The 18,176-nt window shown below is 51.8% G+C and overlaps 1 protein-coding gene across 1 annotated transcript in view; it reads left to right on the forward strand.

The window, feature by feature from the left end:
* Positions 1-18,176, forward strand: part of LOC311592637 (BOS complex subunit NOMO1) — a 56,309-nt gene that overhangs the window by 6,647 nt on the left and 31,486 nt on the right. Inside the window, exons 4-11 of the mRNA XM_084773306.1 lie at positions 2,038-2,138; positions 3,094-3,200; positions 5,974-6,046; positions 8,165-8,317; positions 8,830-8,967; positions 9,920-10,009; positions 14,089-14,194; positions 14,374-14,524. Of these exons, the coding sequence (XP_084629432.1) occupies positions 2,038-2,138; positions 3,094-3,200; positions 5,974-6,046; positions 8,165-8,317; positions 8,830-8,967; positions 9,920-10,009; positions 14,089-14,194; positions 14,374-14,524 (919 nt within the window). The remainder of the gene's footprint in view (positions 1-2,037; positions 2,139-3,093; positions 3,201-5,973; positions 6,047-8,164; positions 8,318-8,829; positions 8,968-9,919; positions 10,010-14,088; positions 14,195-14,373; positions 14,525-18,176) is intronic.

Raw genomic sequence — 18,176 nt, forward strand, 5'->3', positions numbered from 1 at the left:
CTTATTTTGGGTTTCTGTGGCTGTGACAAAACACCATGACCAGAAGCAACTTGGGGAGGCAAAGGTTTCTTTCACCACATACTCTAAGCACCCCAGTGTTGACGCCATCCCTGAGGGATGGCGGGGCAGGAACTGGAGGCTGGAGCGAAAGCAGAGGCAGTGGAGAAAATCTACACAACAGCTTCTTCTCCATGGCCTGGTCAGCCAGTTTGCGTATACACCTCAAGACTGCCTGCGTGGAGGTGACATCACCCACAGGGCGCTGGGTCCTCCCACATCAATCAATCATCAGTCGAGAAAATACACCATAGACTTGCCCACACAACCTGCTGGCGGCGTCTTCTCAATTAGGGTTCCCTCTCTCAGATATATCTAGGTTCCTAACAAGTTGACAAAAATTAACCAGGACCCTGTGTGTGTGCACGTGCGTGCGCACGCACGGGTGTGGGGAGGTGCACATGTATGTGCACGAAGGCCACAGGTTGATGGCAGGTGTCTTCCTCAATCACTCTGCACCTTCGTTTTTGAGATAGGGCCTCTCTTTTCTTTTCTTTTTTAAATATTTATTTATTGTATATGAGTGCTTTATCTGCAGAAGAGGGCATCAGATCACATTATAGATGGTTGTGAGCCACCATGTGGTTGCTAGGAATTGAACTCAGGACCTCTGGAAGAGCAGGAGGCACTCTTAACCACTGAGCCATCTCTCCAGGCCCAAGAGAGGGCCTCTCACTGCGCCTGGAACTCTCTGACTGAACTAAGCTGGCCGCTCAGCCCATGAGCCCCAGCCATCCTGTCTCTGCCCCTTTACTTCTGGGACTGTGGATATACCCTGTGTTTCTGTGCTGTGGGAGCCGGGGGTGGGGGGCAAGCCCTTTACCGACCCAGCTGTCTCCTCAGCCGCTCCTGCTGTTTCATTTTCTGTTGTGGGGTGCTGTTTAGTTTTCTGAAGAAAATGCATTGTGTTGACATTGAAGGATCAGAGGGACTCACTCAACACCCACATTTGTGAGGGGTTGGAAACCCCGTCAGACTGGGCGCTGTGGGAGCAGGTGGTAAAACCAAGCCAGGGCTGCCTCTTCCATTTGTTCCTGTCCCCTAGCCTGCACTATTCATGTCCTCACCCATGGAGTGGACGGTCCTCTTTAGACCTGGAGCCAGTGTGTGAGATCACCAGAGCTGCGTCACATACCCTGTGTAAGGGTCCTTTAATCGTTTCATGACTTAGTTTATTCCTCAGTAAATAAATTGTTGTATCTCCTGAGGAACTGAACGCCCTGGGCTTGGTGCCTGGTGCGTAGCGGATGCAATGGCTCGGTTGGGGCAAATTGCTTCTTGTGTGAGGATCTGAATACAGATTCCTGTCCAAGCCAAGTCCAGTGCATGTGCCTGCAACCTTGGAGCTGCGCTTAGGGACAAGCAGGCCCTGAGCTGCTAGCCAGTCAGCCCAGGTAGACAGATGTGTCCCGGAGTCAGCGAGAGACCTTGCCTCAAAAATAAAGAGCTAGAGGGCTGGAGAGGTGGCTCAGTGGTTAAGAGCACTGTCTGCTCTTCCAGAGGTCCTGAGTTCAGTTCCCAGCATCCACATGGTGGCTCACAACCATCTATAAGGTGGTCTGATGTCCTCCTGTGGCCTGCAGGTGTACACATGCAGGCAGAGCTCTGTATACATAATAATAAAGAAATAAATCTTAAAAAAAAAAACAGCTAGAGAGGAAGCTTGCTTCCATGTGCATGTGCACACACCCACTGCACTTGTGTACACACACACAAACACACACACATCCAGCAGCACCCTGCTCCTCAGTGCACTCGGGAGTTTGTTCTGACGTCCTTCTGTGAGAGGACTCCAGGTGGCCGGGGGTGCTGGGAAGAGACTTGCACCTAGCGTCTCCTGCCTTTGTCTCAGTTCTGGTCACTTGAGGGCATTGCATGTAGAAACACATAGAAGTGTCTGGCTGGGAAGTGTGTTCCCAGCACACATGTTGCCTTGTGTGTCTCGTCTCTCACCTCTCCTTTCCCGATTTCCGCCTCCAGAGCCAACCAATGTGGAGCTGCACGTGGACGGTGTGAGCGACATCTGCACGAAGGGCGGGGACATCAACTTTGTGTTCACCGGCTTCTCTGTGAATGGAAAGGTTTGGCTCCAGGCTCTGCCGCTTTCTACATTGCTCTGTCATGTGCAGTCGTCTCGCAGCCTTACAGATGGCCGCTGTCTCTCAGCCTTACAGATGTGGGGGTCTGCGGTGTGTGGCAGCCTTGGGTGCTGTTAGAACGGCCTGTGGTGGGGGTGCAGAAAGGGGGGCACGTGCTCAGGATCCCTGCTGTTGAGCTTGCTGTGTTAGAGCTTGGTATAGCTCCCTGCAGGGAGGCTTCTGCCAGAGACGCCTCCTCCTGAGGCTTTGCGCGCCCTGTCTCCTACCTTCCCTGGGACCGTCCCCATCCCCGGGGAGAACTTGAGGTGTTGGAGCGCTGGTGTAGTGCGTGGTGCCGATGTGTCAGCACCTGCTCCCCGCTCCGTTCTTCCCTCTGTCCAGCCCCCAAGTAGAGATGAGATGTCTGTGCTGGCGGGGTACCAGCTATGTGTGGACTTATAGGAACTCTTATGTTGAGAGTGAGGCCCTCAGCTGTTTCCTGTGTGGGTTTCTTATTCGAAGGGGGGATCTTAGATATTTTTTGTTGTTGTTTCTTAGGGATTTGTAAAATAGTGATTTTTTAAAAAAAGACTTTAATTTTAGTTATGTGCGGCTATGTATATGTGAGTGTGGGTGTCCTTGGAGGCCAGAGTCATGGGATTGCCCTGGAGCTAGTTACAGCAGTTATAGGGCTATCTGATGTGGGTGCTGGGAAACTAACTCCAGGCCTCTGCAAGAGCAGTGTGCACCCGTAACCATCCTCCGAGCAGCCTCCGGCCCCATCTTAGGTTCAGTGATGCAGGGTTCCACTGTCACTGTCCGCTTTCCACCCAGCCCTCCACAAAGGTCCCCTGACTGCAGCCTCTTCAAAGAGGCTCTTGACCAAAAGCGAACCGCGCTAGGTGCCACCCAGGGAGCGGAAGCATTAGTGACAACTCCGTTCCCCTCCTTCTCACAGGTCCTCAGCAAAGGGCAGCCCCTGGGCCCCGCAGGAGTTCAGGTGTCTCTTCGGAGCACGGGTGCTGATGCCAAGATCCAGTCCACAGTCACGCAGCCTGGCGGAAAGTGAGTGGCACCCTGGGGGCTCGCTGGCAGCTCGGCCAGGCTGTGGCAGGCACGGGGAGCTATGGGTTGAGGGGGGCCTGGGCTCAGATCCTGATCTGGCCTCTTAAGCAAGTTCATGCTTTCCAAACCCAAGTGCCTCTTGAAGTGGGGTGTCTGACCCCCTGTGCAGGAGGTGGGCGATTGACTATCAGGTGCCTTCTGTAACAGCGGTGCTCAAGGCCTGGGGTGCACTTAGCCCTTACGGTGGGCTGTGGAGCCCATTAGCCTGGCTTTGAATCCGGGCACCACTCTTCGCTCTTTGACTTGGGGCAAATGCTTTGATTTTCCAATTTGTAGAGGTCACTGGGGAGACCATACTTGTTTCAGCTTGCCCAGCTTGGAGCTGACCAAGGTCAACACAGTTAGGGTTTAAAGACAATATTTTTTCATTTACATGGAAATTATCCAGTAGTTGGGCCTGATGGTTATTTAGTTCTCGTTGCGGAATGAAAATTAAAGGGCTGTTGAGTTGAACTGTGCAGCCGGGGGAGTTCAGCTGTGACTGTTAGCACATGAGTCGGGATTAACACCAGGATACTGGACCTGATACTTTGGAAAACATTCAGAGCGTTATTAGTTCAGTACACAAAACCCAACCAAAACAGTGACTGAAGTTCTAGCTTCTACTCTGCCATGCAACTTACAGACTACCGTTGTTGATGTTTCTCCTTGATTGGTACCTGGTCCAGGTCCCTCAGCCAGGTTCTTGGGACCAGAAGAACATCTGATGTGGGGTTTTCCAGAATTTGCAATGTTTTCTTACATGCAGTGTCTTAGTTTCTCAGTGCCGATAAGCACACTGATACTGTTTGGCCAATGGTTTCAGACCTTGGTCACTTAGCCTTCATGTTTGGGCCCCCTGCCCCAGTGATGCACTTCCTGCAGTGAGACCCCACCCCCTACCCTAGTGACACACTCCATTTAACATCTGTTGCACATCTTAAGCATTCAGGCCGAACCTACTCATGGAATTTTATTTATTTATTTAAAAGGATTTATTTATTATGTATATAGTGCTCTGCCTCCGTGTACCCCTGCAGGCCAGAAGATCATAGTTTACATGGCTGTGAGCCACCTTGTGGTTGCTGGGAATTGGACTCAGGATCTCTGGAAGAACAGCCAGTGTTCTTAAGCTCTGAGCCATCTATCCAGCCTTCTCATACAGAATTTTAAATAATTTTTACATAAAACAGTTTCATGGTATGCAATTCTCTGCTTTTGGCATACTAATCAGTATTTTAAAAGTTCTGGATTTTGATTTTTTTTTTTTTTGAGGTAGGATTTCTTTGTTTAACAAAGCCCTGGCTGCCCTGGACTCACTTTGTACACCAGGCTGGCCTTGGACTCACAGAGATCTGCCTGCCTCTGCCTCCTGTGTGCTGGGATTAGAGGTGTGTGCCACCACACCTAGCTGGATTTTAGATTTCTGATGTTCAAACGAGGGGTGCCCCAGCTGTAGTTTGTTCCAGACCTTACTGGAGCCACTGTACTCTCTGCCGTTGTTGTAAGCAGGGACTAGGAAGACTAAATCTTAATGGTCAGAAGCCAGCGGCCCTGTCAGCTTTATTGTAGCAAAGTGCGACAAACCGCTGCCCAGCTGTCGTTTGACAGACCCCGGGAAAACACAGATGCTGCCTGTAGGGAGTTCCTTGTGCCAGAGCCAGCTTCTGATTGGCAGGGGCCTAGATCAGGTGGCTGTAGTGTTTGCAGCCCCAGCTCAGCTGGCCTTAGTTTACCTAGAGTCCCTAGAATTCTGCTTATTGGCTGAAGGCTTCCTCACAGTTGCCCTGAGAAAGAACTCAGGTGGCTTATCCTCGTTCAGACAACAGGCAGCAGGTCTAACCCTTTAACGCAGAGGCCAGAACTTGTCAGCTCATCACAGCACACTCAGTGTCATCTTTGTTTTGTTTTGGGTGATGGGGTCACAGTGTAGGCCAGGCTGGCCTTGAGGGCCGGAAATATGTATGTATGTATGCATGTATGTATGTATGTGTGTATACACATACATACACACACATATATATATATACATACACACACACACATATATATATACATACATACACACACACACACATATATATACATACATACACACACATTTATACGTGTGTGTGTGTGTGTGTGTGTGTGTGTGTGTGTGTGTGTGTAAAAATTATGTCTGGGTACCCTGCCTGCATGTCTGCTGGACAGACAGCACTGCATGCCTGGTGCATATGAAAGGCAGAAGAGAACATTGGATCCCTTAGAACTGGAATTACCTACAGTTATGGGACCAAGCGTGGGTCCCCTGGAAGAGCCACCGAAACATCTCTCTAGCCCCTACCCTTGAGTTTCCAACTCTCCTGTCTCAGCCTCCTGAACACAGGGATCACAGTGCACATTGCCACGCCTGGCCCTAGTATCCTCTTGTGTCAGCCATCTGCCTCAGCCTGGGGTTTGCTCTCTTCCTTCCGCACAGCTCCTCCCTTCCCCTTCGCAGCTCTTAGATGCTTCCCCTCCCCTCTCCTTCCGGCTCACACCAGTCTGATCGAGAGCTTATGCCGGGCCTCCTGGAGACTCTGGGGGTGCCGGCTCTCTGTACAGAGTGGCTCTCTCTGCCCCCTGGCACCCGGGGCGTGTTCCGTGAGCAGTGTGGACGGAACGGGATGGAGCAGCTATTGGAAGCTTACACTAACTCCCACATGGTGCCTGTCTAAGACTCGGGGTGAGTGAGCGCTGTTCTTTTTCTTAGGTTCGCGTTTTTTAAAGTTCTTCCTGGAGATTATGAAATCCTGGCGACTCACCCGACCTGGGCGCTGAAGGAGGTGAGCTCTGACCCATGGTGTGGCTGTGCCATGGCGCTGTCTTTTGGGAGCAGATGTGGGGGTGATACCAGGGCTAACTCCCCTGTGCAGGGCTGCCTCTGCTGCTGGTTTCTTTTCTGGTATTGTGAAGTCCTCCGCCATCCACTGTCCCTGTTTTGTGCTAAGGCAACACCAGAAATTCCCAGTGAAATTTGGTTTTTTTTTTCTGTCCAAAACAGAGAGCTACAAATATGCTAACTATTCTAGAGGCCTGTTGTCCATACACCCAGATAGAGTGAGCTCTCTCAAAGGGCCTTGATTGTTAAGGGGAGAACAGGCCTTTGCATCCTGAGTGGCAGCAGCAGCAGCAGCAGCGAAGCGGGTGTGCAAGCCAGAGAAAACTCCTTGTTTCAAGGAGAGAAAAAGCAATGATTTCCTTGCTGGTTTAAATTTTCATCTTTTGTTCTGCTTTGTATTTGAAATTTTTATCAAAAGTGGTTGAGATGTTAGCAGCATTCATTGAAAGAGCATCAGAGCCAAATGACGCGCACCTGGGATCCTAGCACTCGGACTCTGGCGCAGGAGGCTCGCTGTGAGGCTTTGGCCAGCCGGAGCCACATAGTGGTTTAGACCAGCCTTTGCTATAATTGAGATCCTGTCTCAAAATAAAACAACCCAACAGCCCAAAGAATATCTAAAGATTATGAACATTTGAAATCTCATATAAGGACCGATTTCAAATATATTATAGTAATTAAATACTTTTTGTATAAAAATAGAAATAGAGCATGATGCTGTAAGTGAGGCTAACAATCACTGAGGGACAGTGCCTGTGGCCTCGGTTCTGTCCTGTCATGGGCTGTTGGTGACCCTGAGGGAGCAGGGGTTCTGGCCTTGGCTTTGTCTCTGTCAGGTTTTGGGTGAGCAGGGGCATTGCTCGGTTTCTGGGGATTGCATTTTGTGTGAAGCCTCAGTGCAGCAGTAAAAAGGGGAGAAACCAGCTTGCTCAATACAGAACAAACTGGGCTGGGGGCTGGGGTAAAGTGCTTGCTGCCAAGCCTAAAGACCCGAGTTTGATCCCGCGTGGTGGAAGGAGAGACTCCTAGTTGTTCTCCAACCTCTTACACACACTGTGGCCTGCACCCCTCCCCCAGCAAATAGATAATTTTAATTTGAAAAGAAGTCAGGCTATAAGAAGAACATGAAGGAATGGAGCAAAGCAGTTCTGGAAGGAGGGGACCTGTCAGAGCAGAGTCACCATGCACAGGGCCTCCTTGTCACCTGCTTCTCTTCATTTCATTGTGCATAGAAAAAAAGAACTTGCAGGGCTGGGAAGATGGCTCGGCGGGTAAAGTGCTTGCCACGCAAACCTGGTGACCCAAGCTTGGATCGCAAAGCCCATGTAAAAGATGAGTCTGTGGCGGATGCACCTGCAGTCCGCGGGCACGGGGGAATCCCGCTTAGTTCCTGGGTCTCCCAGTCTCACGTACACAGCTGAAACCACAAGCTGCTCTGCCGCAAACACGGTGGATGGCTAGAACTGACTGTCCAGGCTGCCCTCTGAGCGCCACATGCGTTCCACAGCATGTTCACACCTGCTCTCAACACAGAACCCACAGCAGTTGCGTCATTCTCTACTTGGCTGTGGGTTCTCTGTTGCTTCAGCCAGGTGTGGGTTAGACATATATGTAGACTTTTTTGTTGTTGTTGATTCTTCCTTTGTTTTTTTGGTTTTTGTTTTTTTTTTGTTTGTTTGTTTTTTGAGATGGTTTCTCTGTCTAGCGGACTGGCCTTGTAGACCAGGCTGGCCTCAAACTCAGCAATCCCCCTGTCTCTGCCTCCTGAGTACTGGGATTAAAGGTGTACACCACCACACCCGGCTTACACTCATTTTTTTAGTTCAAATTTTAAACATGTCCTTGTGTTGTTGGGTATTCTGAAAGGGTTTATTTTATTTATTTATTTATTTAATTTTATTTTCTATTTCCTTTTGAGATTGTCACACTGTAGCCCAGACCGGCCTCAAATTCACAATGATTTTCCTACCTCAGCGTCCCAGTGCGGGGACTGCTGGCGTCAGCCACTGGGTTGGTTGTCAGGGTTCAGTGCTGTTGAAGCCAAGACCTCTTCCTGTTCTAGGCCAGCACCACGGTACGTGTGACGAACTCCAATGCTAATGCAGCCGGTCCCCTCACAGTGGCTGGCTATAACGTGTCCGGCTCTGTCCGCAGCGACGGGGAGCCCATGAAAGGGGTGAAGTTTCTTCTCTTTTCTTCTTTAGTGAACAAAGAGGTAAGAAGCGTAGAAAAGTAAAGAACCAAGATCGGGGATGGGGGTGGCAGGCTGGCGCCCATCACTGAACATACCAGTAACTGTTTGTTTGTGTCAGGGGGTGCGGGTGGCAGGCTGGGGCCCATCGTTGAACATAGCAATAACTGTTGGTTTGTGGCCTGGATGTTTAAGGACACCAGGTCTAAAATGACTGATTGTACCGTTAGACCATGGAGTTAGGGGGCACCCAGATTTTGAGGAGGTTCACACAGTGTCAGGTTCTGATAAACACCCTTTGCTCTGTGGCATCTTGAATGTGTCACTTCCCTTCCTTGGCCAGTTTCCTTATTGTTGAGGGCAGAGCCTTGGCATGTTTCCTAAGAAGACTGCCCATCTTTAGCTTCTGAAGCTGCCTTCCCTTGCCTGCATGGATCCCCTGCCTTGAGGAACCCATGCATTGACCTCTGTAAGTTGGCTGTGGAGTACTCGGAACACGGACATGGAACAGGCCCGTCTCTTCTTCCCTCACGCAGGACGTCCTGGGCTGCAATGTGTCCCCAGTGTCTGGCTTCCAGCCTCCAGATGAGAGCCTGGTTTATCTGTGCTACGCGGTCTCCAAAGAAGATGGCTCGTTTTCTTTCTATTCCTTGCCGAGTGGGGGCTACACTGTGGTGAGTGAGTGGCTCTCTATCTGCTCGGTACGAGATGGTTTGATAAGAGCCTTTGGGTGTCCTGTGAGTCAGCTTTCCAAATGATGACACACACCTTGAGGTAAATCAACCTAAAGGGACAAAGGTTTGCCTTGGGTGGTGGTTTCAGTCCCTTTTGCTTTAGGGGCTGAGGGGAAGCTATAGGGTGAGGCCAAAGCCCGTGGTAGCGGAAACCTATTTGCTTCGTGGAGGCTGGGGTGCGCAAAATTGGGGGAGCAGAAGGGCTGGAACATTCTTCAAGAGCATGCTGCCCGTGGTGTGACCTCCTTCCATCAGGCCCTGGCTCCTGAAGGCGCCAGCCACCTCTGCACAGTGTGACAAGCATGCCTCAAGCGCAGGAGTGGCTAGCCTTTTGACTTTGCGTTATGACCCTGCTTGTTTCCAGATGTGTTGGCCACATCCATAGCTATCCTGAGATGTGCTAGCACATGGACCTTTGGGGGAGCTTAAGATCCAAATGAGTAATAGATACTGAACAACCAGATGGTAGGCCCGTCATCCATGCACACTCGGCCTGGCAGGGATCGATTGAGTGTCCCTAAAACCACAAACCCCAGACCTAAAACACTAAATTCTAAGGGCACTGTTAAGTTTGCCATCAGCCCGTGTCTCTGTAAGGCATGCATGAGATGTACTGGATCTTGGATTCAGACTTGGACCTGCCCACCAGGTGTTTTAGGATGCACATGCAGGGACTCCAGCACCTGAACGGCTCTGCAGTGAGAAACTCTTGCACGTGTGTTTGCACTGGGCAGAAGGGTTCCCTCTGTCACGGTAGAGCGCAGGGCTTCCCTTAGACCACCAGCAACTGGGCCCCCCAGCCCTCGGGCGGTTCTGGCTGCTAGACCTACGTGAATCCTGTTGGCAGCACTGGGCTGTAGGTTCCTCGGAGTCACCAGACCCCTCCTCCTAGGTGCCGTTCTACAGAGGGGAGAGGATCACTTTCGATGTGGCACCTTCCAGGCTCGACTTCACCGTGGAGCACGACAGCCTGAGAATCGAGGTGAGGCCTCCCAGTGCTCTGGAGACAGGCGTTTGGGGTCCCGGCTCAGGGCACAGATGTTACAGACACGTGCACATCAGCATCTGCCCAGAATGGCTGTCGGAGGAAGTGGGACTCCATGCCAGAGCCTGGGGCCCACTGGATAGCCCCCCTCTCTTACACAGCATCTTCATCTTGAGCAGAGCTAGCTAGGGCCATGGCCAGTCCTACCTTTCAGCGAGATGTCTTGAGTTCTGTTCCATGTTGGCTGTTCAGAAGGGGCCTAACGGCTCAATAGTCTTTCTGGAAGCTACTTTTAAGTGATGCGAGGAGCCAGTGCCTGTTTAGATAAACAAGTTAGTGTGTATAGAAGGTGGTAGCGCTCTCTGGGACAGAAGGAGGGACATACAGTTCAGGGCAGGGGTTCAGGGCTACATTGGATGTCTGGAGGCCTCTCTGAAGGTGACTGAGCTGCAGTCGTAGGGGAGCAGGAGAGTTATACCTAGGCCTTGTGGTGAATGCAAAGGCCTCAAGGCGGCAGTGTGCCTGGACGGTCTGAGGCTCTGGGAGGGGTGAGGAGCCCAGGGAAGCTGGAGTAGAGGGGAGGAGGGAGGGGGAGGGAGGGAAGGGAAGTGAGAACAGAGGAGGAGTGGGGAGGTGATAGCGCAGAGCTTCTGGGCACTTTGTTCTTACGCTGCTGCGCTCGGGTGCTGCCGAGGAGAGGTGCAGTGAGGAAGGCTGGCCTGGGCCGGAGTGGAATCCAGGAGGCAGTTACAGGGCCAGGGCAGTAACCACATGAGCACAGGGAGCATGGGCGGTGTCGAGGTGTTCAGAAAACATGGTAAATGTGCTTTCATTATTCTTCTGCCTGTTTAATGACAGGGCTGATAAGTGGTCCCTGCTGGCAGCTTGCAACAAAGAGGAAGTACCCAAGGGCACCTGGGTTAGTTAGTGAAAAGTCATTCTCTGTGTTTCATAATGTACTGAAAAGCAGTCTGCTAAGACGTCACAGAGTCAAGGGAGCTGGCCCCTCCCTCTAAGATTGTGCAGGGCATCTGACTGCAGCAACAGGAGGCCTGGGAACTGAGCCTTGAGCTGATCTTACCTGTACAACCATTCAGGAAGGGTGCAGCAAGTACTTGGGCAGATAGAGGGCAAATGTAAGTTTTAACAGGTAGAACTTGGAGTTTCAAGTGAGGGCCTAGAATGTTCCATCAGGCCAGGAAGCAGCCCAACCTCACATGGGTGCTTCAGCACCTGGCTCATGGTAAGTGCCTTAGATAACATTTGTTGGATATGTGAATTAATTAATAAGGGAATCATAGCTGACTTATCATTTATTTACAGAAGGATTTTCCCTGAATAAAAAAGGAAACCATTTTCTTATTCCTCCCTCCCTTACACACTCTCTCTTTTTTTGTTTTGAGAAAGTACCACTGTGTGTTCCAGGCTGGCCTTAAACTTTTGATCCTCCTGGCCACCTGAGTGCTGAGATGGCAGGTGTGTGCCTCCTGAGTGCTTAGATGACAGGTGTGTGCCTCCTGAGTGCTAAGACCACAGGTGTGTGCCTCCTGAGTGCTTAGATGACAGGTGTGTGCCTCCTGAGTGCTGAGATCACAGGTGTGTGCCTTCTGAGTGCTTAGATGACAGGTGTGTGCCTCCTGAGTGCTTAGATGACAGGTGTGTGCCTCCTGAGTGCTAAGACCACAGGTGTGTGCCTCCTGAGTGCTGAGATGACAAGTGTGTGCCTCCTGAGTGCTTAGATGACAGGTGTGTGCCTCCTGAATGCTAAGACCACAGGTGTGTGCCTCCTGAGTGCTGAGATCACAGGTGTGTGCCTCCTGAGTGCTTAGATGACAGGTGTGTGCCTCCTGAGTGCTAAGACCACAGGTGTGTGCCTCCTGAGTGCTGAGATGACAAGTGTGTGCCTCCTGAGTGCTTAGATGACAGGTGTGTGTGCCTCCTGAGTGCTGACAAATGTGTGCCTCCTGGGTGCTTAGATCACAGGTGTGTGCCTCCTGAGTGCTGAGATCACAGGTGTGTGCCTCCTGAGTGCTGAGATCACAGGTGTGTGCCTCCTGAGTGCTAAGATCACAGGTGTGTGCCTCCTGAGTGCTGAGATCACAGGTGTGTGCCTCCTGAGTGCTGAGATCACAGGTGTGTGCCTCCTGAGTGCTTAGATGACAGGTGTGTGCCTCCTGAGTGCTTAGATGACAGGTGTGTGCCTCCTGAGTGCTTAGATGACAGGTGTGTGCCTCCTGAATGCTAAGACCACAGGTGTGTGCCTCCTGAATGCTAAGACCACAGGTGTGTGCCTCCTGAGTGCTGAGATGACAAGTGTGTGCCTCCTGAAATCACAGGTGTGTGCCTCCTGAGTGCTGAGATCCCAGGTGTATGTCTCCTGAGTGCTTAGATGACAGGTGTGTGTGCCTCCTGAGTGCTGACAAATGTGTGCCTCCTGGGTGCTTAGATCACAGGTGTGTGCCTCCTGAGTGCTGAGATCACAGGTGTGTGCCTCCTGAGTGCTGAGATCACAGGTGTGTGCCTCCTGAGTGCTGAGATCACAGGTGTGTGCCTCCTGAGTGCTTAGATGACAGGTGTGTGCCTCCTGAGTGCTAAGACCACAGGTGTGTGCCTCCTGAGTGCTTAGATGACAGGTGTGTGCCTCCTGAGTGCTAAGACCACAGGTGTGTGCCTCCTGAGTGCTTAGATGACAGGTGTGTGCCTCCTGAGTGCTTAGATGACAGGTGTGTGCCTCCTGAATGCTAAGACCACAGGTGTGTGCCTCCTGAGTGCTGAGATGACAAGTGTGTGCCTCCTGAGTGCTGAGATCACAGGTGTGTGCCTCCTGAGTGCTGAGATCACAGGTGTGTGCCTCCTGAGTGCTGAGATGACAAGTGTGTGCCTCCTGAAATCACAGGTGTGTGCCTCCTGAGTGCTGAGATCCCAGGTGTATGTCTCCTGAGTGCTTAGATGACAGGTGTGTGTGCCTCCTGAGTGCTGACAAATATGTACCTCCTGGGTGCTTAGATCACAGGTGTGTGCCTCCTGGGTGCTGAGATCACAGGTGAGTGCCTCCTGAGTGCTGAGATCACAGGTGTGTGCCTCCTGAGTGCTGAGATCACAGGTGTGTGCCTCCTGAGTGCTGAGATCACAGGTGTGTGCCTCCTGAGTGCTGAGATCACAGGTGTGTGCCTCCTGAGTGCTGAGATCACAGGTGTGTGCCTCCTGAGTGCTGAGATCACAGGTGTGGGCCACCGTGCCCTGCACAGTCACACCTTGTGCTTGCATTGTAAGTGTGAGTGTGCTGTCGTGCCTGGCTAACATGATCCCACTTTCAGGCTCTCCTTCAGATAGTGCCTGCATTTGCCCAGCCAAGAGGCACTTACTGAGTGCTGCAGTGTAGCAGGTAGCTGAGCTAGGACAGGCTCCACTGAGCCTACAAAGTCTACATTTCAATGAGAGGAGGAGGGGAAGGAGGAGATCGAACATGCATTTAGGCCCTGCGGAGTTTGATGAAGATACAGAATTAGGTTGCTGATGTCTCACTTGAGGAGCCAAGTGTCAGGGGGCTTGGAGCTGAGGGCCTCCCGGGAGAGCCCAGGCTCGGTGCTCCCAGTGGTCAGGGCACACACAGACAAGGCCCAGGGCTGTGTGGAGCCACTCGAGAGGAAGCTGAGTTGGAAGGAACCTGTCTAGGCCTGGGTTCTGGCTGTCAGGTGAGGACTCTCGGCCTTTGAAAGGGAAGGAGGGCCATCGCTCTTAGGAGATATTGGTGAAATAGGCTGGGGTTTCAGGTAATGCTGAAGGGAGAAGCCAGGGGTCCCAGGCCTGTGGTTTGTGTTTGAGAGGATGGAGACGGGTCGGGTTTACCAAAGTGGGGACATATGGATGGTGGGGCGGGGCAGGTGAGGGCAGCGCTGGGCAAACACACAACTGCAGGCTAGCTTCCTGCCTGGGAAAGGCAGCTGAGAAGACAGAGGCTGTGAGGGAGACAGGGCTGAGAGGGAGGCGAGGGGGCCAGCACACGGACCATGTGCTAGGCAGGAGGAATCCTGGTGGCGTGGTCACGTGAACACCTTCTATTCTTCGCTTCGCAGCCCGTGTTCCACGTCATGGGCTTCTCTGTCACTGGGAGAGTGTTGAACGGACCTGAAGGAGAAGGCGTCCCGGAGGCTGTGGTCACCCTGAACAACCAGATTAAAGGTAGGCGGCCATGGTGGTCCTGAGCCTGCTCAGAGGGCTTGTTTCGCATCATGGATTGCTACAGACACAAGGGACAACGTCGGGGGCCTTATAAAAGTGCTATACATTCATGTACCTGTTAGGGTGCAAGCCTTGGGGGGGGGGGGCTCATCTTTTGTTTACGTACTTTGGCTTCACAGTTAAAACAAAAGCTGATGGCTCCTTCCGCCTGGAGAACATCACGACAGGCACGTACACCATCCATGCCCAGAAGGAACACCTCTACTTTGAGATGGTCACCATCAAGATTGCACCCAACACCCCACAGCTGGCCGACCTCATCGCCACAGGGTGAGCGTGCTGTCTAGTTAGGGGTCGGATTGCTGTGAGGAGACAGCAGGACCTGAAACAGCCTGAGGAGGAAAGGGTTTATTTGGCGTACACAGGCCCTGAGGGTTGCTTGCTGGCTTGCTCAGCCTCCTTTCTTAGACAACCTGCCTAGGGGGTGGCACCGCTCTCAGTGGGCTGGGCCCTCCCACGTCAGTGTCAGTCAAGATGAACCACAGGCTTGCCCACAGGCCAGTGTGGTGGGGCTGCTTTCTCAGTTGAGGTTTCCTCTTCCCAAATGGCGCCAGCATGTGTCACCTTGGCATAAAGTTAGCTTGCGCACAGGCTGCGCACAGTCCTGGGTGTGTCCCAGCTCCCCGTGGTAGCAGTGGAGAAGAAAGTGAGCTTTGATCTGCCTCTGTTTCTGCCTAGGAGTCACATCCAGTTCCGACAGCTGGTGAGAGTCAGGCTGCCTTTCTTTTGGAAAGATGAGGGCTGCAGGCTCTTACATGTTGGACACTTAACGCTGTTTTCTTTTGCTTTCAAGCTAAAGGGTTTGCTAAGGTAGGAAAAGAAGGACCGAGAAAATGGTAGTAAGCTTTCTGCCAAGCCTGATGATTGAATTTGGTCCTTGGGAGCCACATGGTGGAAGAAGGTTGCCTGTCTGTCTGTCTGTCTGTCTGTCTATCTATCTATCTATCTATCTAGACATCCATCCATCCATCCATCCATTCATCCATGTATGTTAGAAAAAGCTCTTTGAAGTCGGCCCTCCCTGTGAGTGCTTTCCTCGGCTGACCCTGGAGGGTTCTGTGGGGTTGGTGGTAGATAGATGCAGAGGTGTACTGGGAAGTGTTTCTGGCCATTGGCAGAGTTCCTCACTTAGTCACCTGATTATGTGCATATCAAGGACAGAATGGGACAGTATTAGGAGTTTGCAGCCTATGAGAGGTGTTGCTGTGCACCAGTGATGAGGGTTCAGGTTTGGCGCCACAAACCACTAGGTGGCACACTCTCCCAGATGCTTGGATCTGTGTACATCCTGATGATTGGCATTCTTAGGTCAGCTGGAAGTGGAATGCCAGCGTTGTAGGCGTGGGCTGGGGAGCCTACCTGGGTGAGGCCACAGGAGCTAAGAAAGTGAGTGTTTGGGACAAGGTGGCTACTAACAACAATGCTAGGAGCAGAGCCCGCGTAGACAGAATCCACGAGCCTTGTCACCAAGGATGCCCAGTGACCCTCAGCTCTAAAAGACCAGCAAGTAAATCATCCTTAGAAAGTAATTCTTGGGTTCAAGTCTTTTTCCCCTCCCCTCTTTGCTTTTGTGCTAGAAAATCCACACTAGATAAGCAAACACTACCTGTGGACTCCCGTGAGCAGCTCTGTGCAGCTGTTTTTGGGCGATGTAACAAGTAACGGAACCAAATGGTAAAGACAGGGCTGTCAGCTCCCTGGGGAGATGGCCAAAGAGAGATGCCTGCAAGTTTGAATTATGCCAGCAAGAGATTGGGCTGCTCTGAGAAGACCTTACGTAGACTGGGCCGGGGGTGGTAGCTCGGAGGCCTTTGGAGGACCGTGGGAAGAAGGTGCAAGGCTTCCGAGGCAGGAAGGCAGCCTGCGTGTTCGGAGGGGAGGGGCGGGGCAGAAGAAGCTGAGCCAGTGAGGCAGAGGCCAGCGATGAGGTCAGAAAGCCTTTGGACCTGCAGCACAGGGACATTGTTGCCCGCTGAGGCCATGGGGGTTAGCAGGGTCCGGTAGAGATGCGAGTTTAAATCCTTTTCTTTCTGGCTGCTGGGGTGGGTAGGAGTTGGTGGGAAGCCAGCGTGCTGGCAGAGGTGCAGGTAGGAGCCTGTGGCGGTGCTTTGGAGAAGATGGAGGCAGGGCGTGCCTTAGAGCTGGGCGCTGGCGGGGCTGTGAATGACAAGCCAGTGCGCTTGATAAATGATCAGCTTAGAAAGTCTAGGCACGCGCTGGCAGGCCCCAGCCTTGGGAGTGTATAGCTAAGAATTTTCTTTTTTAAAGTGTAGTATTTAAACCAAAGTGAGGAAAAATGACATTTGAATGTCTTTGGAAAACTCATTACTTCTTGGAGGACCCAGGGACCAGCTAACACATTTACATTTACTTTTGGACGGTGTTGGGATCAAACCTAGAACTTTGTGCACAGGCAAATGCGCTGTCACCAAGCTTCATCCCAGCCTGCATTTGCCTCCTTAACACATGGATATTTCTTACCTTCCTTTTGTTTATTTAGTTTTTACATTATAAAACTACATTAAATTTTTTTTTACATTTAAAAATTTTTTAAAGTTTCTTATATTTATTTTATATGTATGAGTGTGTCTTGCCTGCATGTATATCTATACACCGAGTCTGTGCCGTGCCCTCATAGGGCGGAAGAGGGCATCAGATCGCCTGGAAGTGGAGTTGCAGACAGCTGTGAGCTGCCATGTGGGTGCTGGGAACAAACCCGGGGCCTCTGCAAGTACAGTGTTCTTAACTGCTGAGTCATCTCCTCACCTTCTTGCGTGTGTGTGTGTGTGTGTGTGTGTGTGTGTGTGTGTGCGCCTGCGTGTACGCACATGGCATTCACATGGAAACGGCTCTCTTTCTCCACTGTATGGGTCTCTGGGATTGAACTCAGGTTTGTCAGGCTTGTCAGCAAATAGCAAATAACCAAATTCCTTTACTCACTGAATCAGCTTCCTGACCCATGATTTTTTTCTTTTCCTTTTAAATTAGTTTATATTTCTGGTGTGTGTGTATATGTGTGTGTGTGTGGGGTGTGCATGTATGTAAATGGGTACCCATGGAGGCCAGAAAAGGGTGTCAGATCTCCCAGAGTTGGAGGAGAGAATAGACGAGCCTAGACTGAACACAGCCACATGGCCCGGTTGCAGGGCAGGAGGGGAGGGGCGGGGCGCAGAGGGAGTGAAGGGGGCGGGGCAAGAGAACAAGGAGAGCATGTGGGTTCTCACAGAGCTGAAATGTCTGGGTTCTGTAAGGAAGGAGAAGCTGGGGACTGGGAGTGGTGGAGCGGGTGGGCGGTGCTGGAGGAGCCTGGACATGGGAAGAGCCGGGCGAGCCTGGCTGGAGGGCCTGGCAGCCAGCAGCCACCGACTTGATAAGTTAATAGGCACCCCAGCCATTTGTCCTCAATGTCTTTGGGACCAAAAGGAGTTTCACCCTTAGGTGGGTGCTGGGAATTGAACCAGGCTCCTCTGGGGAGTAGGGTGTGCTTTTAACCACTGAGCATCTCTGCAGCCCTGATTTTTTTTAAAAAAAACTTTTTAACCAGTTAATGTAGAAACCGCCTTTGGATGACAGTTCATGCAGAAGCAGGTGGTGAGCCTGAGGTGGCCTGTGGGCACAAGAGGTGACTGACCGCCACACGCCACGATTGCCCAGTTGGTTCTCCAACACTTAGCCTACGACTGGCAGAGGCAGAAAGTTCAGCTGATGCTTCTTGCCAGTGATAGGTTAAGATGAGAAGATGGAGCCGTTAGTGAGCTGGGGAGCTGAGTGGCCTCCAGGTGGTGTTGTACCTCACCCCCCACAGATGGACCGGGAGCAAGGCCTGATGGCACCCCTGCCGGTCTTCTCCGGCAGCGCCGGGACCTGCTCATCTGGGAGCTGGAATCCGAGTCCTTCCCATCTGTAGAGTTTTTCTGCCTTT

Source organism: Acomys minous (assembly GCF_964271855.1).
Source record: "Acomys minous genome assembly, chromosome: 2".
Taxonomy (NCBI): domain Eukaryota; kingdom Metazoa; phylum Chordata; class Mammalia; order Rodentia; family Muridae; genus Acomys; species Acomys minous.